This window comes from Talpa europaea (assembly GCF_964194135.1).
Source record: "Talpa europaea genome assembly, chromosome: 7".
NCBI lineage: Eukaryota > Metazoa > Chordata > Mammalia > Eulipotyphla > Talpidae > Talpa > Talpa europaea.
The window spans coordinates 1,386,849-1,409,799 of record NC_140074.1 but is presented as its reverse complement, the minus strand read 5'-3'; the positions used below and the strand labels follow the sequence as shown (position 1 = coordinate 1,409,799).

Genomic DNA, 22,951 nt, shown 5'->3' with positions numbered 1-22,951 from the left:
GCACTGCTGGGCATTACCTGGGGACCGGCTGGAGGCCCTGGAGGCTGCACGCTCCCTGGACTTGTAGGGGTACTTGAGAGTGGTGTCCAGCTGCTTGAAGCTCTCCTTGAGCGAGTGGCACTGGTAGTACTCCACCAACTCCTGCAGGATGCATGCGCTCGCTGGTCACCGCCACCACCTCCAGGCAGGCCTTCGGTGCTATGGCCACCCTCTCCTACCTCCTCAGGTTCACCTGGGAGACTTGTCTTGCCCCGAAGACTCCCTCCCTCTTCCATCTCCCCTTCCCTCCAAGCACCCACCCCAGGTAGGTGGTCAGTAACACGACGACCTCTGACCGGGTCATTTCGCTCCCCAGCCTTTGTAGAGAAAAAAGACGGAGGGATGGGCAGCCTGACAGGCAGGGAAGCACAGTGCAAAGCGCCTCATGGTGGGGAAAACAGGGATCCGTGCCAACACCAGGGAAGTGCTTCTAGAAGTAACAGGGTGTGGCCAGACAGGCGCCAGCAGCTGGACAGGGCAGCCTGGGCAGGCTACCCTCGCCCACAGTGGTCAGGACTCACCTAAGTTGCTAATATGGGTGTCTTCTTTGAGGGGTGTTGGGGATTGCGGACACTTTGTTTTACTTTGTGCCTTTCCACCGCCACAGCCCAGAAGGGCGAAGAGCAGGGCAGCCCCGCAAGGGGGGAGGAGCAGCAGGTCCAATCAAAATGGCCCTAAGGAGGACAGTGCCTTCCGCCCGCTCTGGTGAGGCTGGGGCGTGGGGGGGCAACACTGTCAGGCCCGACGGGGCCTCTTGGGTCTGTTTCTGATGCTGTAGGAGGACTAGGGCGAGTGTGGCTGGGGGGTCAGGCTGGGGGCTGTGCCCACCCCTCGCTGTCCACCACGGCCAGTCCACCTGACCCTTCGGGAGGGAGGAGGAACAGAAGTCCCGACGGGGCCAGCACGGAAGCCCTACCTGCCCTAAGGGCGGCACCCCTGGCCCTGACCTCCCCAAGGCTGGGGGAGAGGGGCCCCTGCCCAGATTTTGACCCTCCACCAGCCAGGAGTGGGGTGCACGGACTGCCCCTCCCCAGGGTGGCCGGGGGAGGCCTGAGCCACAGGGTCACCTACCAAGAGGCTTTCAAACTTCTTGGCCTCCGTGATGTGGATCCAGCTGTCCTTCTCCACCACCTTGATGTGCTTCACCTCATCGTTGAACCTGGGCAGGGCGCACGGGCAGCGGTCACAACGCGGCCACACTGCCCCCTGCCCCTCGGCCCACGCCTCCCTGCGGCTACGCCAGCCAAGCCCCGGCCCCTGCTTATCTGCCTGCCCTGTCTCCCCGTCACTGGAGAGGCCTTCACAGCTCGGGGCGAGGCAGAGTCTGGCCCTGGCCCACCAGGCCCTGGGAAGCGGCCCCACCCAGGCTCCTACATGCGTCCTGCCTCTGCACCTTCCGTTCCAGCCGCTGGCTGCCCGGCTCCTCCACAGACATGCCCAGCACAGCCCACCCAGCTGACCCTCTGCGCAGGAGGCCACCCTCCCGCCATGCTCACGACCCGCCCTGTCCTCATGTCTCCAGCTAATCTCCATCCTGGTGCAACCTGAGGGAAGCACGTTCTCCTCAATACTGCCCTCCCCTCACCCCCCACCGGCCTACACCAAAGCCAAAGACATCACGAGAAAGGGTAGTCCCTGGTCCCTCATGGCCACCGACACAGGGCTCAGCGTATCCACACACAGCACCTCTTCCCTACACCCCTGTGCAAGCTGAACATGTGAAAAGACTCGCGTCCCAGGCTAATGGCAAGTTCCTGGAATGCAAGGTTGGTTTGACAGCTGGCCCTCAGTCAGTGGAAAAAGCAGTCGACAAGCAAATGAAAGCTGGCTGGCCGCCTCCACTCCTGTCAGCCTGTGGAAACCTCCGTCCCTCCTGGATTTAAAGAAGCTGTGAAGGTGCTCACCCCACCCCAGCCCCTTGGGGGCAAGGTCATCAGCTCCCTGGACAGCCCCGCAGACCAGGGCACAGGGGCCATCTGTGAGCTCCGATCAGGCCAGCGACATTTCTGTCCCTCCACTGCATGGCGCTGACCACCAGTCTCTGCCACAGACGTGCCTCCATGCTCTGCACCCCACTCTTCCCCCAAGTTGTCACTGTGGAGGGCCCACCCCCCACTGACACACCTCACGTGCTCCCGCCACCCGTGGCAGGCACAAGAGCAGGTCCTGTGGACCAGGTGACCGGATCACGCCTAGCTGACCTCTTGCTGGACATTCATCATTGTCTTGTTGGACTTCTTTGTATTTTGCAGCTGTTGCATTTGTTCCAAGGCACCCGTGGGGCCCTGGCAGTCCACTTGGGGGCTCTCCTAGTTCCGCAGATACTGACCTCTACCACTGCTACCCTGGGGTCCCTCAGCAGCCATTCCACACTGTGGAACCCTGACCTAGGGTCAGGGGGCCAGGGGATGCCCATCTGCAGCTCTCCCCAGTGATTTGGAACAAGGGAGAAGATTCCCGCACACCCAGGCAGGGGCACACACGCACAGGCATGCTGTCCACTGCATATGCTGGGCCCGGGTGTGCACCCTGCTGCTGGGGTGCAGATGCAGAGGAAGCTGGATGCTGGCTGTGTGCCAGACCCATGCTGTGCCCTAAGGGCTGGGGGCCCCTGCACCCACAGAAAAGTCCTTGTCAGCATCTACTGGTTCTCGTTGCCCACAGCCAGGAGCTCCAGGGCCGAAACACTGCAGATGTCCAGGGCCTGGTCCCGGGAGGCTGGGGCAGGGCCACTGGGCTGGGGTCAAGCCCACCTCTCCTGGGCTGTGGACCCACTGCCGCCCTTGTTGGGTCAGTGCACCCCACAGCTACCTCCAACCCCACGAGCCCAGGACCGGAAAGGGGTGGCTGGGCACTTCGGAGGGCTCAGCTGAAGCCCCAGGCTGCCACGTACTTGATGCTGATGGCAAAGCGCTCGGCCTCGGCTGGCCGCTCCCGGATCAGGTAGGTCCCGCTGGCGTGGGACTTGAGCAGGTTGTCCGTCTGCTGCCGCTCCATGCTGCCTGCGAACCTACAGCGGGGACAGCCCTTCAGGGGCGGGGAACGAGGCCAGGGCACCCCCTGGATGCAGGCTGCTGAGCTGCACCACGGGCAATCAGGAAAACAGCCTATTCCTAAGGGGTGGCGGGGGGCACAGGTGCAGAGGAGCCAGGGCTGGGACTGCCATGAGCCTCAGGTAAGATGGTGGAGGAGGGACACGGACGCCACGCCTCAGCCAGTCAAGGGGAGGGGTGTTGTGCCCAGAACCCTGGGCCCGCAAGAGGCAGTGTCCTTAGGGCATTTGATCCAATTTCCTTTATAAGATAGTTTCGCTATTTGAAAAGCAGGGATAACTAGAAAGTGGGCAGGCGCGCCCCCCAACTGCAGCCTGCCAGCGTCTGCGTGGAAGACTTTCGGGCAGACCAAGCTTCCCCGGGCACCCCACTGAAACGCAGCCATCCCGGGCAGTGGGGCGCCCCTGCCCTATCGGCTCGGAGGCCCCTGTTGTAAGTACTGGGCGGCCCGGCTGGAGTCCACGCTGGCAGGCCCGGCGCCGGCTGGTGCTCCAGCACCAGAAAGCTGCAGGTCTGGTGACCTGCCTCCAACCCGAGCACCGGCGCCTCCAGCTGGGACGGCACCGCTGAGCGGCGAGCCCGGGCGCCAGTCACAAGGGCGCAGGTGCCAGAGCGGCCTCAGGGATGCGCCCCAAGCGGAAAACCACAAGGCGCTCGGGAAGCGGTTACCCCTCACAAGGAGCTACTGTCCCCAGGGCCATCGCCGGTCCTTCCTGCAGGCAGCCGGGTGGCCAGAGCCTGGGAGCAGGCCCTGAGGCTGACGTACCCATGACCACGCCACCCAGGCTGAGCCCAGGCAGCCTCGCTGCTCAGTGAGCCCCGAAGGAGGGCCTTGAACACGCCCCCTTATATACCCACGCCATGATGCCCTCACGCAGGACAGGACCCCAAACGTGCCAGCCTGATGCTGCGCTAGGGACGGGGACACGGCGGCCTGGCTCCGGGGGGCCCAGGGGCAGCAGAGGGGGCCGCCCCCCACTCACCACGGGTAGGCCGTGTAGTCGATCTCCCGGGATGGCGGCCGGCTGATGGGCGGCTGGCAGGAGAGAAACCCAGTTAACATCCCCCAGGGGCTGCCACAGAGGGTCCTGTCGTCAGCGAGCTGACCCTCGGGGCCAGCACCAGCCCCGGGACATCTGGACCAGCTGGGAGCCGCTGGACAGAGCTGCGAGCAACGGGTGCATTCACTGCCCGGGCCCGCTCCGTGGGGCGAACAGTGACTGAGTGGATGGTGAGCAGCGGCCGGCAGGCCGGGAGCCCAGGGACGGGGACAGACGTGCAGGCATTTCTTAGCCATGGCCAGAGCACGCACGCAGCTGGGGGCCCCACCCCCCAGCCCATACAACCTCGGGGTATCCAGGCGGTGGCCACACACAAGCCAGCCATGCAGTCTCCAGACCCCCGGCCTCCTCAGACCAGGCCACGGAGCCCCAAGCTGTCTCTCCCACCCCGTTCACCACGCAGGTGGGGAAACTGAGGCCCAGGCCCACAGGGTGCTAGAGAGGCACTTCCTCCTCTGCAGGCCGGTCCCTGTCAGCAGAGCCAGAGCAGAGACCTGTGTTCTCACGCTGGCTCCACCCCCAGGCCGAGGGGTGTGGGGAGGGGCGGTAGAGAGGGTCTGACGGGGATGGGGATGGGGGCTGCTGGGATGGGACATCTCCTGCTGCTTCTGTGCAAGTTTCATTTGTTCACCTTTAGTGCTTTTTGGGTGGGGGTAAGGGGGGTGGTTCCACTTATTCTAGGCTGACGGCCCCACCCCTTCTGCCCCCCGCCACTCAGTTCCAGGAGTCCTGCGCCTCCTACACCAGCAGGCCCAGCTAGGACCCCTGGCGTCTGGGGCGTCTCCTCCCAGGGGCCGTCCAGTGGTCTGAGAAGACTCAGAGTCCATCCACCGTGGCAGAGACGCCGGGTTCAGGCCTTTAACCCCATGAAGCCACAGCCGGCGGGCGGGGCTTGGAGCAGGAGGCCCCGCCCCTCCGGGCACAGCCGGGCCTGGGACTCCAGGCGGCACCAGCGGCCCCCAGGCCGGAGGACAAGGCTGGGAGCTGGACCCCGGCCCACGCCAGAGCCCCGCGGGGAGGCACTCACCCGTCCATCTGCCGGGCAGGGCTTCACGGACGCGCTGGGGAAGTAGCCCGACTTCCTGGTCTGCACCAGCCGACCCTGGAGGCAGAAAGATGCTCAGGGCCTGCGGGGCGGTGCTGAGGGCGGTGTGCCCGCCTACCCTACGGACAGGGGCAAGACAAGGAGCATCACCTCCCTGCGGGCCTCGCAACCCTTGGGGCAGGCCGTGCGAGGGCGCCCCCACTTCACGGGTGAGAAAGCCGAGCCAGGCACCGCCTCTCTGGCCGCCGTCCCCCACCGCAAGGGCACCGGGCCATCCAGGCCCCCCATGGCTATCCCTGCCCCGCTGCCTGGATGACCCCCGCCCTCCAGGCAGGGCTCACGCTAGCAAAGCCACAACACCCCAAAACCGACAGCCCCACCATACCTTGGGAGGGGGGTGGGGGGTCATGTGTGTGGGAGGCTGAAGGGCAGATCCCCTGCACCCCAGAACCTCCAGCCACACAAAGCCCTGTCTGGGGCACCCTGTGGGCCTGGCGGGGGTGCTGCCCACACAACCTCGCTGGCAGGAGGCTGCCCTGGCTCCCTGCTGGCCACGCTCCCAAGGCCAGCGCTGAGCTAACCCCGTGGCCTCGCTCCCTGCTCAGAGCTGGCGGGGTGGGCTCTGAAGGGCTCCGCTTCGGGGCCTCGCAACTGGACAGGGAGTTTCACAGCTCAGGCGCGAGCCATCGTCACGTGGCCTGCGCCCGCCTCCGCCTCCCTGGCCAGGGGGTCTGGGGAGTGCTGGGACCCAGTCACTGTGTAGAGCTTGGGCCTGGCAGCCTCAGCCAGGGCAGGGCAGGGGGAGGTGGCACAGCCTGTTGGGGTCCATGGGGTGCAATCTCAGCAGGGTGGGGATGCCAGGGGCTGTGCTCCTATCACATCAAAGCAAGCACCCCCAGGAGTGCTCGGCTCGGACCCCCAGCGTGCACACCCAGGTGGAACCGAGGCCTAGCTAACTCCTCTCCACCCGGGGCCTCTCCCCAAAGGCCGCCCCGGCCTGGGGTCCAGCCAGGCCCTCGCCCTCGGCCCAGGACCCACCTCCCACCACTGAGACTCGGGGTCGCCTCTCAGGAGCTCGATCACGTCGCCCGTCTGCAAGGTCAGGACCGGCTTCCCAGGGGGCGCGGGGTTACCATGGTAATTCTGGACGGCCACCATCTTGGGACCTGCGGAGGACGGAGCCGTGGTGACTCTTCCTGGCGGCTCCCCTCCCAGTGCTGACCCCTCAGGGGACTGGGCGAGGCCACTGCCAAGCCACAGACACACCGTGTGCCCTGCCCCCCTCCCTGGACTTCCCGAGACGCCACAGCTCCACGTCCCTGAGTGAGCTGCGGACAGAACCAGCGTCCCTGGCCCGGCCTGGACTCACGGGCTCTGACTGCCCTCCTGCCCGAGACTAGGGGGCGCAGCAGCGGAGGGCTGTGCCTCCCCTGGGAGAGAGACCGGGGCCAGCAAGGCCCAGCAACTCCCAAGGCCATTCAGCTGATCAGGGCAGCCTAGAGCTGAAAGAGGGGAGCCTGCTGGGACCCCCAGAGTCTTCAGGCCAGTCCTAGGGGAACCCAGGCTGCCTCCGGGGGCCCACACATGCCAGGCCAGCTCCCAACGGGGTCCCGCCACACAGGGGCTGTTCGCGCTGCTTTTCAAGACGAGGTACAGGTTTAGCGCAGCTGGGGCTGGGCCCGGGCAGGCCGCCGCACCCCTGAACTTTCCGCAGCTGGCTCCTGTGCCTCAGCGCCAGGCGGGCAGTGACGGCGCAGGCCGGGGATGGCCTCTGCTCGGGGTCTCCGGGCTGCAGCTCGGTGCTCGTCCCGGGCAGGGAGGACTCTGCCCGCAGCCTGGGCCGTGTCATCAGAAGTGTCTGGCACCTGGGGCCAGGGATGGCGCAGGCTCTGGGGCCAGGAGCCAGGACTGGTGGGGGCAGTGAGGAGGGCATCGGCCCAGGTTGGGCTCCCCGGGGCACCACATGGATGGCAGCGGGGAGGGCCCGGGTCCCGCAGACTCACCTGGTCCCGCTCCAGAAGCGTCCTGCAGGACAAGGACAGACAGTGACGAGGGGCAGCACGAGAGGCTGCCCAGGCCAACACGCCCTGCTCCCCACGCCCCAGGCAGCAGGTCCGGGCAGGAATTGGGGAGGAGGGGCCGGACACCCACAGGCATTTGGGACACTTTCCCATCAGACCCCGAGTACCATTCACTAGGTGCCCTCCACCTCCACAGCCTGGGGCATCCACCCACCCCCCGGGATGCCCAGCTCCTCCAGGAAGCCCACCCTGGCCACCCCGCCCCGAGCCTGGGCTCTGTTGTCCCCATCTGGGGCGTGCTGGCGCCGGCCCCGTCCCCCACACAAGGCCGGGCGGGCACACCAGCTGAGTGGGGGCAGGGGCAGGAGTAAGCCGTTTGGGGAACTCACCACGTCTGCGGGAGAGCCTGTAAGGGAAACACGGGAGGTGTGACGGGGGACGCCGGCCCGCTCCCGGCCCACCCACCCGCGCAGGAGCCGGCCTGGTCAGAGCGGGCTGCAGTTTCGGACACTCCAGCACACAAGCCTCTCGCCACCCCGACGGCCAGTTCTGCCCCGGGGTTCCCGGGCCGGGAGGCAGGCTCTCCTGCATGGGCCCCTCCCCCAGCGGCACGGAAGGGAGCTGCCCACGGTTGATTAGTGACGCCTGCCACGGGCGGGCGAGAGGGAGCGTGGGCACGGGAGCCGCCACCACGCCAGCCGGGCTTAGACACACGGCTGTGGCCGCTGAAGGACGCGGCGCCTGGGACGCCCCAGGGGGAGGGCCCAGGTCCAGGCTGGCCCCAGCCAGCTGCCGCCACACCGGGGCCACCACGGCCAACCGTGGCCGACGTGACCCCACACGTCACCCGGAGATGGCTGCAGACGGCTCAGAGGGAGCAGCTGGCGGGACGGACGTCACAGCGGGACGGGGGCCGGTCCCGGCTGCAAGGCTTTGCCTGGGCCAGGGCGTCCCGGGGAGGAGCTGCATCTCTCCGGGCCAGCCGGGCCCAGGCCACCCCTGACCCCTCAGCCTGGGCAGCCACTGCGCCAGGCGGAGCCCAGCCAAGGGAGGGACAGCGCCAACGGGAAAGCGCCGCGGAGCCGGGACAGTAACATGGGACCCACGGGGCTGGCGGGACAGGGAGAGGCCCGGGACAACCTCGGCCTCAAGAGCCACGAGACGCCCGTCTGCCGAGGCCCCGGCAGATCACGACGAAAGCAACCCCCGAGGAGCCGGGCGCGGGGCGCTGGCGGGGGGCAGCGTCCCCCTGCCCCGTTCCTCACCACATCTCCTGCGGTCTCTGTGACAGGCACGAATTTCCTAAGCGGGGGGCGATGCAGGGAGTTTATTTATTTTTTTTTTTAAAGAGCAGGTATATTGATTTTATCGTTAATCTTTTTTGCATAGAACTGGGGTGCAGGTCAGAGATGCGGGGAGAGAGGATTCACCCGAGACAGCGTGGGGAGCAGAGCAGGAGGATCTACTGAACACACTGCTGAGGGGAGCAGCGGGGGACAGGAGGGGTCTGCTGCGCCCTGCGGGCAGCTCCCTGGCCAGGGGCCGACCTCAAGCCGTGGTGGTGCGCGCCCGAGACTAAGTCCTAGGCCACAGGGAGGCCTGGGGAGTTTATTTTGAAGAAAGGAACACGTGAAAATAAATATAACAAAATATCGCGTCTGGGTATTTCTTGGCGAGTTTATGGGGTGGGGTCTGCTACTCTATTTCTTCTGCTTGTTTTTTCCTCCCTCCGACCCCCACGCGCGTCACTGGGAGACTCGGGCGTGGGCGCAGCTCGAGGCCCGGCGGCCACCAGGGGGCGGTGCGCACGCGTCCCTGCAGGACTCGGCCAGGCCTGAGCGGCCTGCAGGACGCTCTCTGGGCAGCAGGAGGCCGGGAGGCAGGGCCCCCAGGCCCTCAGGCGAGACCTGCTGCATGGCAGCCTGACCCCAGCTCTGAGCGGGGGTACGGCCGGACGGGACACAGGCTCCTGGGGCCAGCCCGGAGGTTAAAGGCAACGGCCGCAGCCAGGGGCCCAGGGGTCGACGAGTGCAGCCGGCCGGGGCGAGCCCAGGCCCCGAGACACTGACCTCCCCCAGGACACCACGGGACAGCGCCATCTCAGGGGCACACGGAGGGTCGGGCTGCCCCCCTGGCGCACGTGGCCCTGGCGCCTTCAGGATGAAAACCCGGGGTCATCTTAGACCCACCCCAAGGCATCCCTGTCTGTGGTGGCTCAGAACCTTCCAGAACTCACGCAATGCCCCTCCAGTGGGAAGATCGGACGGGTGCTGATTCTCGGGCCACCTCAGAACGCTTGTGCCCCCTCGGGGCAGGGAGCAGGCGTCCTCCCGCTCCGAGCCTCAGGGGAACGCCCTGCCCACCCATGAAGTCGCTGAGGCGGGCCAGGGCCAGGAGGTGGGAAAGAGCAGTTGCAGCCTCAAGACCCGAGACAGGGAGCCCGGCGGGGCCTGAGACGCTTGGGGGCACTCACTGATCTTGCAGGGAGGCGTCACTTCCAGACATTCCTTGTGTGCCCCGACACCACACTTGGTGCACAGGTAACCCTGGTAGAAGGTGCCCCTGGTGGCGGAGAGGGCAGGTGGTGAGCACAACCTCGGCAGGACCCAGGGCCACGGGACGGGCCCCTCAAAGCCCGGGGCCCCGCTCGGAAGCCGGGCCCAGCTCCGCCCTGGAACAGCCTCGCCCGGCGCTGCCGCCCCACACAGGAGCCCCGGGCACTCCCAGGATGGCCATGCCCTGCTGCCTGCCCGCACACCCAGCAGGTCGGGAATGCCCATGACGGCTCCTCCCCAGTCCTTGGGACCCCGCACCAGGCTGGGGCTGGGGGTGCCGGGGGCCAAGGGGGGCGGAGCGAGGCCCGGCCCACCTGAGGAACATCCGACAGGCTTTGCAGCTGGCGGTCTTGTCAAACGAGTGCATCTGGAAGCTGTGGTGGTTGGCGTTGGCTTTGTCCGGCTTGATGTTCGACCTGGGTGCAGGGAGAGCCGGTCCCCTGAGCCACCCCAGCGGCGGGCGTGCAGCCAGCGGGCAAGGAGCCACTGCAGGGTGTGGGCTGCACGGACCCGCAGCCTGGCTCTGCCGGGACACCCCGGCCAGACTAGGGGGTCAACTCCCCTAGGAAGCTCAGGGGCCCCGACAGTCTGGATGATTTGGAGCATCCCGGTACCCCAAGTAGACTCAAGGGGGCCCAAAGCCCTGGGCAAACTTGGGGAGGCCCCACTCCCTGCCGCGGGCGGAACCCAGGTGCCCACGCTCAGGACCCCACCACATGGGCCCACGAGGCCTGATGCATCGGGGGTCCCCACATGTGGGGACTTTGCAAAAGCAGCCGTGTAGTGTTGATGGGAGGAGCAGGCAGAAGGCCCCAAGAATCTGGGCAGCCCTGAGCCCCAGGCACCGCTGTGACCACTGTGGCTCTGCCAGGCAGGAGTGGACTCAACTGCGGGGGCAGCAAGAGCCATGGAACGGGGTGGCCGAAGAAGGGCCCTGCCAGAGGGCCGGGAGACAGCCACGGTGCCCCTGGGGCCGGTGGGACGGCCGCAGTCTCGGGCGTGGGGAGCACCCTGCGAGGGCGCAGCCCCGGGCCGCACCCAGGCATGGGCGCGGCCTGCACTCACATGGCCATCTCGAACTGCTCCATCCACTTCCGCTTCATGTCCTCCGTCTTGCAGAAGAGCTGGAAGCCCTGCTTCCCTTGCAGGTGGATGAGGTAGAAGCCGTAGGACCACTGCAGGGGGGCAAGGTGCTGACTGGCCGCACGGGGCATGCCAGGGGCACCTGCGTGTGGGTACACGTGTGCCCCTGCTCCGCACATGCATGTGGGTACTCGTGTGCCCCTGTCCTGCACATGTGTGTAGGTACCTACGCTGGTGTTGGCTCACACGTGTGTGGATACGTGTGTGCCCCTGCTCTGCACACGTGTGTGGATACCTGCACTGGTGTCGGCTCACAGGAGTGTGGGTGCACGTGCGCTCACTGTACCAGCTTTGCACACGTGTGTGTACAGCCTCGAGCGTGTGACTCACAAGCACCTGTGTCTGAGTGTGCACACGAGTGGGTGTGTGCGTGTGTGCACCGCTCTAGCAAGAAGTCCCGGGTCCCCTCCCCCTCCCCTTGGGCGGGTCCCCAGGGAGCAAGGGTTCAGGGGCCACCCAGCCCGTCCACGCCCCCGGCGCACCCACTTTCACTTCCTAAATATGAGGCTAAAAAAATTCACTCTCAAGCGAGCCCATGGGGGTGGGAAGGCTTGGGAAGGGAGGGGCCTGGGGCGCCTCGACTCCCTCGACGCCCACCCTCGGGGCTCCCAGAGGAGCGCGGCAGTTCGGAAGGCGGCGCCCCTGTGCCAAGAAAGACGGGGGAGACACAGGGGAGGGCTGGGGCGGAGCGGGAGGCAAAGCCACCCAGGCCTTCACCCCAGAACGGGGTGATGGGGCCGGAGCTTACCATTTTCCCATGAGACTAGGAAGCATAAGGAAGAGAAAAGGGACTGGTCAGTAAGAGGCCCGTCCAGCCCTGCACTGGGGGCCACGGCCCGGGACACTGGCCGCTGCTGGCTGCCCGGGGGTGGGAACCAGGACGACAGCCTCGTTCCCGGAGAGGAAGGGCGGGGGGCCTGGGAGGGGTTCAGCTCACTGTTCCAGGGGCTCTGTAGCGTCTCTGTACACAGGGTTAGGCAAATCACCCCCCCCAAGCTCCCCCAGGTGGAACGTCCTGGACCAGCGTCCCACACTGTAAACTCGGGTGCAGATACTGGGGTTTTTAACACTGGCTCTGACCACCATGCCGGCCCCGGGCAGAAGGCTCTGCAGAAGCCAAACTGAACCAAGTGTGGCAAACTGCCCACGGCCACCACCACACCCAGCAGCCACGGCCCATCCCCAGATGCGCCCCCACCACCCCCACAGCTGGCCCTGCCCATGGACACGACCCCGACCCCAAGGCCATGGCCCCACCCCCACAGACAAGGCCCCGCCCATCCACTGTGGTCCCAGCCACAGCCACAGCCTCCTCCTGGCTGGACATCGGTCTCACAGGTCATAGCCAGGCCCCCACTGACCCCTCGAGGGTGAGGCCACACAGGGAGAAGGCCTGCCTGCTGCAGGGGGCCAGGCAGGCTAGAGCCGGGCAGCCAAGGGCTAACTCCCAGGCCTGCAGAGTCCTCAAGGGAGGACTCCCCAGAGAGGTGGGGTCACCCCACGGAGGCTGGCTCCGGCACAAGTCACAGTGACAGAGGGTGACGGAGGGAAGCCCATCCCACAGAGAGCAGGCGGCAGGGCTGGCCAGCACCGAGTCCACACCAGCACCCCCTTCCTCGAGGCCACCCCTTGACCCCACCTCAGCCCTCGCCCATGGCGGCTGTGGCCCCGCTGTCCCACCTTCTTGATGTCCTTGTTGTTCATGGGGTCGTCGGTCATCTTGTGGAACAGCAGCTCGATGATCTCCTTCAGCTCGTAGCTGTAGCCCCTCCTCTTGCAGACGATGACCACTTTGTCAAACAGGAACAAGTACCTGGCCCCACAGCGGCCAGGGGCCGTCAGCATGGGGCGCTTCTGCGTCCAAGGCGCACACTGTCCTCCAAGGCCACGGGGCAGCCATGGGTGTTTGGGGTGGCAGCCAGAGGGCTGAGTCCCCAAGCCCGTCACCTGCTGTCCCACATTCCCGCCCCCCTGCCTGGCTCACTCTGTCCCCTCAGCCAGGTCTCGGCCACTCCAATACACCTCCTCCAGGAAGCCCTCCTGGGCTCCGGGCCCCTGGCTCGAGGCTCATGGGGACTCCCCAAGCCCAAGCACTGGCCCCTGGGGGTCACTGCCTATTCACCTGCCCACCCCCTACTAGACTGGGAGCCCCGTGAGGACAGGACCCACATCTGCTGGGACTGCAGCCCCTGCCCTGCACACAGTAGGTGCATACAGACTCAAGCCAGCTCATCTGGAGCCCGGGCTCCCACCCTATGCAGCTGTTCCGCAAAGAGTCATTGACCCTCTCTCCGCATGCCACAGCGCTGAGCTCGCGGGCCGGGCCTCTGGTGGCTCCCCAGCCTGGCCCAGTGCTGGCCACGGACAGGACAGCCCGGCCACTGGCTGACGTGGCTCACAGACGCTCTCCCAGAGAAGGAAGGAAGCAATTAACAGAACAACACAAGGCCGGAGGGCAGTGGCTCTTTCCACAGGAAGGCCCTGTTTCCAGACCCGCGGCGGCAGCGCCCAGCCGGGAGCCTGGATACCCCCGCGCCACCAGCCTGGCCGCCGCCCACTCACCTGTCTTGCTTGGTGTGGTTGACTATGGACCGGACTTTCAGTTCCCCGTCGATCTTGGGCCTCCCAAACTCCTCCAGTTTTACTTGCTGGGGAAGAGGGAAAGGCCCTGAGCCCTGTGCCAACCAGGGGAGCCCCCACTGCCCGCGCACCCCACCCCAACGGGCAGCGGGCACACGCCCATGGTGGGGGTGGGGGAGGAAGCCAGAGCGCCTGGGGCTCCTGGGGGCGGGGGCGGGAGCCGGGGTAGCTCTGGCCCTGCAGGCTCCCGGCCCTGCCCCCGCCCGCCAGCGCTGCGGGGACAAGGGGCGATTGACGGCCGGCCGGGGCGGGCCGGGGCCAGGCTAACAGGCCGCGCTTGTGTGCAGCCCAGCAGGGACCTGGCGGCCAAGTCAGACGTCCCGCCCCAAGAAACCCGCCCCAGAGAACAAGCGGCGCCCTGGCCGCAGAGCCCCTCTCTGGGGCCCTAGAAAGACATTTTCCTCCTCTGCGTGGCTCTGCTCCCCGATGGAAGAGCCTTACGCAGGGGGAAAAGCTCAAGAAAACCCCAACGCCTGGGTCTCCCTGGCAAAGAAGCCAGGTCTGCATCCGCGGCGGGAACCCCGCGTGTCAGTGATGAGCGGGGACCCCGGCTGACCCCCAGCACAGCACCCCGTCTGCCCGTCTCCGGCAGGGGTGAGCGGCGGCCAGCAGGCCTGGGGGTCCTGCAGCCGGGTTTCCCGGTCATCCCTGGGGGTGCTAGCGGGCAGTGCTGGGGGCAGCCCCACAGCCGGGGAGACGCAGCCCCGGTGTCAGCAGGGCGGCTCTCCAGGGGACAGCGGGGAGCAGGGCGGGGCCAGGGGTCCACGCAGAAGGAGCTTCGTGCCGGCAGCCCCCTCCCCTCCTGAGGCCAGGCAGCGGGGCGCCACACCGCCCCCCCCGGGCCTAGCCCTGCAGCCAGCAGGCTGCCCTCGTGCCCAGGGCACGAGCCTGGGTGGGCTGCAAGGCATGGACACCGACAAGCAGGGAGAGGGGAGCCAGCCCGGAGCCGCCCTCGGGGCAGCAGGGCCAGCCTGCGCGGCGGCCAGACCTGACCAGGGCGGAGGCGCGAGTTGGGGGCCGCCACGCACCAGGTTGTCGATGGAGCTCTGGAACTCGCTGATCTTCTTGAGGGTCTCCTTGTCCCGCTTAACTTCATTTATATACATCGCCAAGTCCTTGGAAACAACAAGGACGGGGGATGAGCAGCCCCTGCTGGGCGGGCTTGAGGGTCCACCCCACCCCGCAGTCCCAGGGCTCCCCAAAGCCCCTCTGTGTCCCCAGGGGTGGCCAGGGTAGGGGTGAGAATCGTCTCTTCCACTTGACAAGGGAGGAAACGGAGGCAGGGAGGCAAAGCCAGCCTAAAGCTGCACCCCAGTGAGCTGGGAGCCCCAAACTCCGCTGGAGTTCTTCTGGGTTAGACTGGAAGAAACCGGGTCCCTAAGCCTGGGTCCACCAGCATCTCAGCTCTGGGGGGTGGGCACCCCACAGACTTGATGACCCCACACTGCTGGCCGGGCCTGTCCACACACCGCAGCCCTCCTGCTGGCCACCAGGGGGCAGTGCCCACTGCTGTCTGCTTGTAAAGTCGCAGATTTTGGGGGCTCCAGAGAAGCCTTAGCCTTGCAGGTGGCATGACATGGAACCCCCACCCCCCAGAGGCCAGCCCTTGGCCGGGATCCCCAAGCCAGGCCGAGGTGGGAGCCAGTCCCAGCCTCCACTCTGAAGCCTCTGCCTGTTCCTACAGGAGCCCACCCACCGGGCAGGCAGGAAACCCCAAGGCTGCCGGTGGTGGAACAGGCCACAGGTGCTACAGGAGGTGCCCCAAGAAGACACCAGGCCTGGAGGGCTGTTCGGGGACAGCCAGTGGCAGGGGCTCCTGGGGGGCCAGCTGGCCTGCAGCTCCCCCCGCCACCCACAGTGCTGCTGGGTGGGTGTCACCCCTGCCCTGCCACAGTGCTGCTGGATGAGTGATCCCAGGGCCAGGCCTGCCAGAGAGCCCAATTCAAGTTGAAGACCTCCATGCAACAAGCCTCACGCTGGCCCAGCTGTGCCCTGCCTCAGTTTACCCACCCACCTGCATGGCTTCCAGTGCTTCTTTGAGCTGCTGCTTCTCGGGCCGGTCAGCAGAATGGCTCAGAAGTTCCTGGGGGTGGGCAAGAGGGGACATGTGTCTCTCCTTGGGGGTACCAGCCTCTGCCCTTGTCCCCAGCTGGCATGGGGGTGCACACAGAGAGGGACAGAGGTGCCCCCTGCCTGCCCAGGCTCTGGTTCCAGATTTAGGCCCAGGAGACCGACAGCAGGCCCTCTTCCAGGCCACCCCCACTTCACGGCAGGGACATCCCCAAATCATGTGGCTGATGGGAGATGCGCAGGGGGACACAAAGAAACGTGCTGAGCTAGCAGGACCGGCTGACTCACTAGAGGCCCCCAGGGCACCTGGCAGAAACCAGCCCCTCCCCAGGTCTGTCTGCCTGATTTCCGCTTCTGCCATGGCCACCAAGAAGCTCAGAGGTTTACGTGATCAACCGCAGGTGCTCCCGGGGCCTGGAGGACCTCAGCTTTTCTGTCAGGTTTCCACATCTTGCAACTGTTTTAATGTGTTCCTTTGTATGACATAATATAGAGAGAGAGCCCTACAATGCACACGCGCGTGCATGCACACACACACACAAATCACGTACACACCGAGCAGTCACAGCCTAAGCGGGTTCGTCGCTTGTTGGCTCACATCTCACCCCACTCATGTAGGGGCTCCATTCCGGTCCCCTGGAGGGCACCTGGCCTAATCAAAACCCGGGGTCCGGGCCCGGGCCTCACCTTCAGGAGGAGGTGGTACTTCAGCACCCTCTGCATGGGGACCACCAGCAGGTCCTGCAGCTTGAACTTGCCGTCCTGGACCTTCAGGGTGCATTCCTGGGGTGTCGGGGGCCAGTCAGTGGGAGCACCCCACCCAGGCACCAGAGGCCAACCCCATGCCCAGGCCAGGGGGAGGCCAAGCTCTGAACCAGGGCCCGGGGGCCTGGCCTCCAGTCCGGCTCCCAGAACTGGGCAGTGGCTCCCAGGGTGGGCAGGCTTGGGTCCTCAGTGACCACGAGAAGACTCGGGTTCTGAGTGGGCCTGGACTGGCTCCTCCTGAGCTGGCCAGAGACCCGCAGGGATCCAGCTCCTAGGAGGCAGCTCCCCTCTGGTAGCTCGGACACTTGGGGATACCCTGCATCTCCAAGGGCACACCCGCCTCAGCACTGCTGGGGCAAAGGGACCTGCACAGGATTCACTCTGGAGGCCTAACAACATGGGGTCCCTGCCCCAAGGGAGCAGCCTGGCGCCCCAACAAGGGACATGAGGACGGGGCCTGGAGGGGGCTCATGTGGGAATAAGAGCCTGGGGTGCGAAGGGGAGAAGGGGGGCTCCATGGCTCCTGCTACCCGGGGACCCTGGGGCATCCACATAGGCCAGAACCAGGGTGACTCAGCACCCAGAGGCACCCCCGTGCAACAAAATCCAAAGGGGAAAAACCATCCACTGAAACATCTACAAAAACGCCCTGTCCCGACCTCCCCACAACAGGGGCCACGGGCTGCCACCTCGGGGACCCCCAGCCGGCGGGGCTGCCCGTCACCTCGACTTTCTGTCTGAAATCCTCCCGGCTGGCAAGGAGCTGGTTCAGCGTGGTCTGGGCGTGCTCCATGCGGCTGCAGTACTCCCCGTAGATCAGGAGCCTGGGGGTGCGCGGGGGGCTCAGCCGGGCCGGGCACCCCAGCCATGAGCACCCAGCCCCACCGCCTCCCGTGCTCGGGCCTGGCCTTCCCAGTGCTGCTTCCTCCCCCTTCCAGAGCCACCACCAGGCTAGGAGGAGGGGCCCCAAATGTTGGGAAGAAGGGGTACCCCACTGCTCCCCTGGCCCAAGGAGGTTCCCCACCGAGCTTCTACTCCAGGGCATGGCCAGGGTCAGGACATGGTGCTCACCCCTACCCCACCCCTAAAGAGGCAAAGCAGAGAGGAGGGCGCTGCCCACAGGGGGCAGACACCAGGCCCGTCGAGGCACCAGCTACAAGGGCTGCAGCCACTGGTGGGGAGGCTGGGCCTGGTCCCCAGTGCCGAGTCAGGACCCCTCCTGCCTGGATCCAGGCAGCTCGGACGACTCAGAGGGCTCAAGCTGGCCTCAGAGCCTCTCTGTCCTGTGGACGCCAGGCATCCTGGGCAGGGCCGGGAGCCCAGCACCCCTGCAAGCCCAGTGGCCCAGAGGACAGGGGCTGGGACCCATGGCCCCTCGCTGGCTGGCCCCACGCAGGGAGGTGCCCTGGGGCCTGGCTCAGCCACAGCCTCCTGCCTGCACACCCCACCCCCTCCCAAAGGCCCGCACAGGGCGGGGCTCTGCCCCTGGTGCAGCGCTGCTGGGGCAGACGCACCGGGTGCCCCTTCCGGGCCTGGTTCCTGCAGGCACAATGCTGAGCCCCAGGCGCCCGGGCCGCGGGCAGACGGGGCCCGCAAGGCTCCTCCCATCCGGAGTTGGGCGCCCCCAGGTGACGGTAGGGCGGGTGCTCTGTTTCCTCAGTTTCCAAGGGAGGACAGGCCCAAAGGACACAGCGAGACCCCGCCTGGGAGCTGCCCGCTGCCCAGCCCCAGGCAGCCACGAGGCCAGCCACTCACCTTTCCTTGAAGTCGAGGAAGACCTTGGCCAGAGTGCCGCCGCCCGCCATCATGGCCACGTCGATGGCCCTCAGGAAGCTGTGGTGCACCTTGATGAGCTCCTGGCACAGAGGCCACGGGGGCACGTCAGGCCCCGCCCTCGCGGCACGTGGGTCTCCCCTCCCCAGGACCCTCATGACGACGGCTGCGCTCCCGCAGGTGACAGACACCGCTGTGGGGGTGCACGTTCATCCCCCGTGACCGTGACAGCCCCTGACGTGGTGCCAGGAAGGGCCGAGGGCAGGGCCCAGGGCATCCCGGCGACCCTCCCCGGTGAGCAGGGCACAGGGGCTCCCTGCAGCCCAGGACACGGGCCAGGGGCTGCTGACTCCAGCCCTGTGCGCCTTATCCTGCAGAGGTGTCTCCCCACTTTTCAGAGCAGGCAGGGACCAGCGGGCAGCAGCCAGGGCTCCCCCAGAACCCCTAACCTGACTCCCTTCTGTTCCTGGTCATTTGTCCACTGCATACAGCCCCAGCTGGGGCAGTCCCTGTGCCCAGCACCCACCCAGTGGTGGCCCAGGGGCTGGCAAGCATCACACCAGCTCTCAGCACCCCGGTGGCAGGGCTAAGCGGGAAGCAGGGGACAGCATCCGGGGAGCCCATCACCCCACCCGGACCCTCCGGCAATGCCAGGTGATCTGCCGCGGCCCGCCTGCCCGAGTCCCTCCACGGAGCAGGGGGGCTTGCTTCAACCCTCGCCCCCGGGGGTGCGTGTCTGAGCCACACCTGCCAGCAGCCGGGAGCCCTACGGCCAGAGTCAGCGGCACTGGCAGGGACGAGGCTCTCCGGACCACGGGGCGCCGGCCGAGCAGGAGGCAGGACCCAGGCGCCGTGGCGGGGCGGGAACCCTCACCTCCAGGTTGATGAAGATGGCCGCCATCTCCACTGGGCTCAGCACCAACCTCAGGGGGCCCATGTAGTTCTGGAAGAGAGGACCCCTCGCTGCACCCCAGGCTGCAGGATGCCGCCACCACGGGGGCCCCAAAAGCCCCGCCAAGGCCCAGGGTCGACGCATGGCGCCCTGGGGCGGCTGCACAGGCCTGGCACATGGGGTGTCCAGTGCATCCTGCAGAATGTGGGATTCTGGGGAGACCCGGCAGGACAAGGGCAGCGCAGCGGGCACTGCATGGAGCCACTGCACGCGCCACAGGACTGAGCTGCAGCTGCCACCGCTGTCTGGGACTTTTCAGGGGTGAGGCTGGGAGGCAGGTGTGGGCCACACCCAAAGGGACACCCGCGGTCAGCGAGCAGCCCGTGGCTCCACCTACATGTGGACTCCTGAGCCTGCGCCAAGGGGTGATCTCCAGCCCGAGCCCTCCAGCCCCAGCCTGTCTTGGAGGCCCCCGCAGGGCCGACCACCAGGCCAACCCCTCCCTGCGCCTTCCTCGCCCGGGTCCCGGCCGGCAGCCCAGTGTGTCTGTGTCCGAGCCCAAGACCTCTCCTAGGCCACCCGTGGAGCAGGAGACCCCTGCTGGCGAACAAGCCCTGGAGGCTGGATGTGGCAGCTCAGCCGCCCGCTCAGGAGATGCTGGCACTGGCCTCCCCGCGACTCGGCTCCCCTCTGGTGACAACGGCCGGGGAGGGTTATTGGCAGGATCACCCCAAGGCCGCTGCACACGCCACATCGGCCGAGCACACCCTCTCAGCCCGTGCGCTGCGCCCGGGGGGTGGGGAGGGGAGCCCCTCACTGACACCCGTGTGGCCAGCAGGGCACGGGGCCATGGGGAGACCTGCAGGGCTCTGGGGAGCTGCTCCCCGGAAAACAATGCTGGTGGCTTTTCCCCAGCGAGCCCTGGCAGTGGCCTGAGGAATGGCCCCGAGCTGCTGCCCACAGGAGGCCGGGTGAGGTGGGCGGGACAGAAGATGGCCAGCCACTCGGGGGGCAGAGGCCTGCCCAGGGGACTGACTCATCACACAGCCCCCCACAGCTGCTAGCCCATTTCTCAGAGGAGGAAGTGCAGTGCCTGCCCAGGTGAGAGTCCAGGAGGCGCTCAGGCGCGGGCGAGAGGGCACACAGGAGGCGCTCAGCTCCAGGTAAAAGCGCATCCAGGATGCTCATGTGCTCCGGGGCAGAAGCCGTCACCAGCACAGCTGATGTGGAGCAGGGGCAGAGACCAGCCAGGCCAGGCCGCGTGGCGCTGGGGGCAGAGGGCCGGGGTGACGGCGCTGGACAAGGACCAACCCAGCAGGGCCCGCAGCCAGGGCGGGGCAGAGGCAGAGTGCAAGGGCTGCAGAGGGAAGGTGAGGGCGCCTCCTCCTGGGGAGGGACCTGACGGAGAGCACCCGCCCGCCCCATCGCCCGCCCTGCCGGAGTCTGGCCCGTTGGCCGCTGGCCCACCTTCTCGATGTCCTCCAGGGTGCGGTAGTACTTGGCCTCGGTCTCCTGGATCTCGAGCAGGCAGCAGCTCCTCTTGTCATCCTCCGTCATGCCCATTTTCTAGAGAGAGGGCGGGTGTAAGGCAGGGCCCACCCGGCCACTGCCTGCTGACGTGGGGCCTGGCCACGGGGCCTGGGGACGCTGAGTGTACAGTGGCGGGGGCAGATGGAGAAGGAGGGGACCAACACCTCCCGCCCCCCTCTGTAGAGGAAGAAATTTGAGGCCTGGTGATAAGGGAGAGAGGCACAGAGGTTTCTAGAACCCAGGCTCCCAAGTCTGTCCTCAGCAGACCAGGGTGAGGCCTTCAGCAGGCCCCTCCCAGCACACACAGCTGGTGTCACTTTGCTTAAAGTGCCTACTGTGTGCAGACTGTCTGGGAGGCAGGGGAGAGCGTGCCCAGACCCTCAGGACCCTTATCTGTCCACCAATATGTCAGCCAGCAAGTGCCTGGGAGACAGACACCAAGCATGGCCCGGGCAGGCCTCCCCGAGTGTCCACCACCTCTGCCCAGGGCCAGGGGGCAGCTGCCGGCCTGCGGGGAAGGTGACCCTGACCATGAGCTTGTGAAGCCATGGGGAAGCGGCAGCAGTGGGCACTATTCTGACGCTCTCCTGAAGTCTTAGGCTGAGCAAGCCCCTTCCGGGGTGTGTGCCCAGCACCGCTGCCAGGGTCACCGAGGCCCAAGGTGTGGGCACATGCCCAGGGGCCGGGCTCCGCAGAGCCCCACTGCCCAGCCAGGGCTGCACACTTACTCTCGGGGCTCGTGGAGAGGGTGAGGAGCCATGACCCCCTAAATGTGTAAATGAGGCGCCCAGCCCTGGGGACAGGCTCCCCCGCTTTTGCAGAGGTCTGACTCCGCCCCAAAAGGCAGAGCGGGACGGGCTGGCGGGACTTCCCGGGCCTCCCCGCTAGCACTCACCTGCAGGTATCTAATCTGGAGAGCATGGGAGGGAACACAGAACAGTTAGCAGTGTCAGCCCTGTCGCTTCCAGCCGTGCTGGGGCAGTCAGGGCACTCGTTCGCACTGGCCAGCAGCCCCGAGACCACCCTGCGGCCCTCCGCCTGCACCGGCCCGGCCAGAGCTGCTCCATCTCCCCCAGCCGGCTCCAGCGGCCCCGCCTGTCCCGGCCTCTTCCCTTGGCCACATCACCACCCGCTACCTCCACTCTGTTCCCGCAGAGCCACCCCGACAGGGAGGGAATAAACCAGATGGCCCGGCAGGAGGCAGACCCGCCCGCCAGAGTGGACAGGACAGCTGTGAGGCCAGTGCCAGGCGCCAGGATGCCAGCAGAGTGGGGCTCCCGGGCTCTGTGTGCAGCCCAGCTCCTGGCCTGCGCGCTTCAGGACCAGGGACAGCGGCGGGCCCCGAGTGGCCGGGGCGGGGGCGGGGGGGGGGTGTCTCTCCAGCTTTATGGCCCAGGAGCATCCCCTGGAGAAGCACCAGCCCCTGCCCCAGGAAGCCTCAGGACGGTCCAGTTTCCAAAGGATCTGCTGGCAAACCCAGCCACCAGCTTCCAGGCCAGCCCAGGGGAGGCTCAGCGGGATCCCAGGAGCCAGGCCGGGGCTCGTCCTCCCACCAAAGGCCGCCCTGGGAAGCTAGAAGGGAGCTGCTCGGGAGGAGCCTGGCCGGACCTGGACCACACCCTGCTGGAAGCCAGAGCCCTGCTCGACGCAGGGGGCACCCCCAAGCCTCTCGGAGACACAGTGAGAAGGCCGTTCCTAGGAGCAGGTGGGGGGCGGTGCCAGCAGAGGGGCAGGTGCCATCCACATGGGAAAGGCTCTTGGGAAGGCCTGCAGGACCTGCCCCCCCAGCTTTTTGGCTTGTCCACCACCAGCTGGTGCTCCTGTCTGGAGGGGAACACGGAAGCCTGCGTGTAGAGCACCCCCACCTCGGCTGCGAGAGCAAACAGCACCGGAAGCCACCACAGCCAAGGGGCATCTCAGTCACCCCAGGGCCTAGAGGCCCAGGAGGCTGTGGCCACCTCCCCATCCCTCATCCCAGCCTGGCAGGACCCCCTCCTTCTGCATAGCAGCTGCTGTCAATAAACTCGCTGCAGCAAAGTGGCAGCCAAGAGATTATTAGCCAATGCCAGCTTGGAAATAAATACCCTCGCCACAAAAAAGACACACAGCTGGCTAATGGAGACCATGTTGGTCCCCTCGCTCTGCATAAAGGGGCAGGACGCCGCCTGCAGCGTGGGGCTGGCACCCAAGGGCCTTTCAAGGCTCCCTGCACAGGCAGGTCGGGGAGCCTGCGGGCCCTCTGGAGAAGGCCATGGAACACGACCCGGAGGGCCCAACAGCAGCCGTGTGGCCGCCGGTCTCCCCGGCCATTTGGGAGGGAGGATGGGAGCATGCACACAGGCCGCAGAGGGGTCACCAGGACAC

At 66.7% G+C, this 22,951-nt stretch overlaps 1 protein-coding gene across 3 annotated transcripts in view; it reads right to left on the bottom strand.

Annotated features, from left to right (window-relative positions):
• VAV2 (vav guanine nucleotide exchange factor 2) overlaps positions 1-22,951 on the bottom strand; it is a gene marked incomplete at both ends in the record, with an annotated part of 84,103 nt that overhangs the window by 3,914 nt on the left and 57,238 nt on the right. For 2 of the 3 annotated variants that reach the window (XM_084238799.1, XM_084238801.1), the window contains 20 exons: positions 18-141; positions 1,111-1,198; positions 2,933-3,049; positions 4,076-4,128; positions 5,181-5,255; positions 6,237-6,364; positions 7,202-7,223; positions 7,609-7,625; positions 9,693-9,781; positions 10,089-10,190; positions 10,840-10,949; positions 12,598-12,730; positions 13,480-13,565; positions 14,586-14,672; positions 15,572-15,640; positions 16,315-16,410; positions 17,117-17,216; positions 18,148-18,248; positions 19,040-19,108; positions 20,525-20,623. In XM_084238799.1, coding sequence (XP_084094925.1) covers positions 18-141; positions 1,111-1,198; positions 2,933-3,049; positions 4,076-4,128; positions 5,181-5,255; positions 6,237-6,364; positions 7,202-7,223; positions 7,609-7,625; positions 9,693-9,781; positions 10,089-10,190; positions 10,840-10,949; positions 12,598-12,730; positions 13,480-13,565; positions 14,586-14,672; positions 15,572-15,640; positions 16,315-16,410; positions 17,117-17,216; positions 18,148-18,248; positions 19,040-19,108; positions 20,525-20,623 — 1,765 coding nt within the window. Of the gene's footprint in view, positions 1-17; positions 142-1,110; positions 1,199-2,932; positions 3,050-4,075; positions 4,129-5,180; positions 5,256-6,236; positions 6,365-7,201; positions 7,224-7,608; positions 7,626-9,692; positions 9,782-10,088; positions 10,191-10,839; positions 10,950-11,665; positions 11,681-12,597; positions 12,731-13,479; positions 13,566-14,585; positions 14,673-15,571; positions 15,641-16,314; positions 16,411-17,116; positions 17,217-18,147; positions 18,249-19,039; positions 19,109-20,524; positions 20,624-21,482; positions 21,498-22,951 lie in introns of all 3 variants that reach the window. The other variant, XM_084238800.1, reaches the window with a different exon arrangement.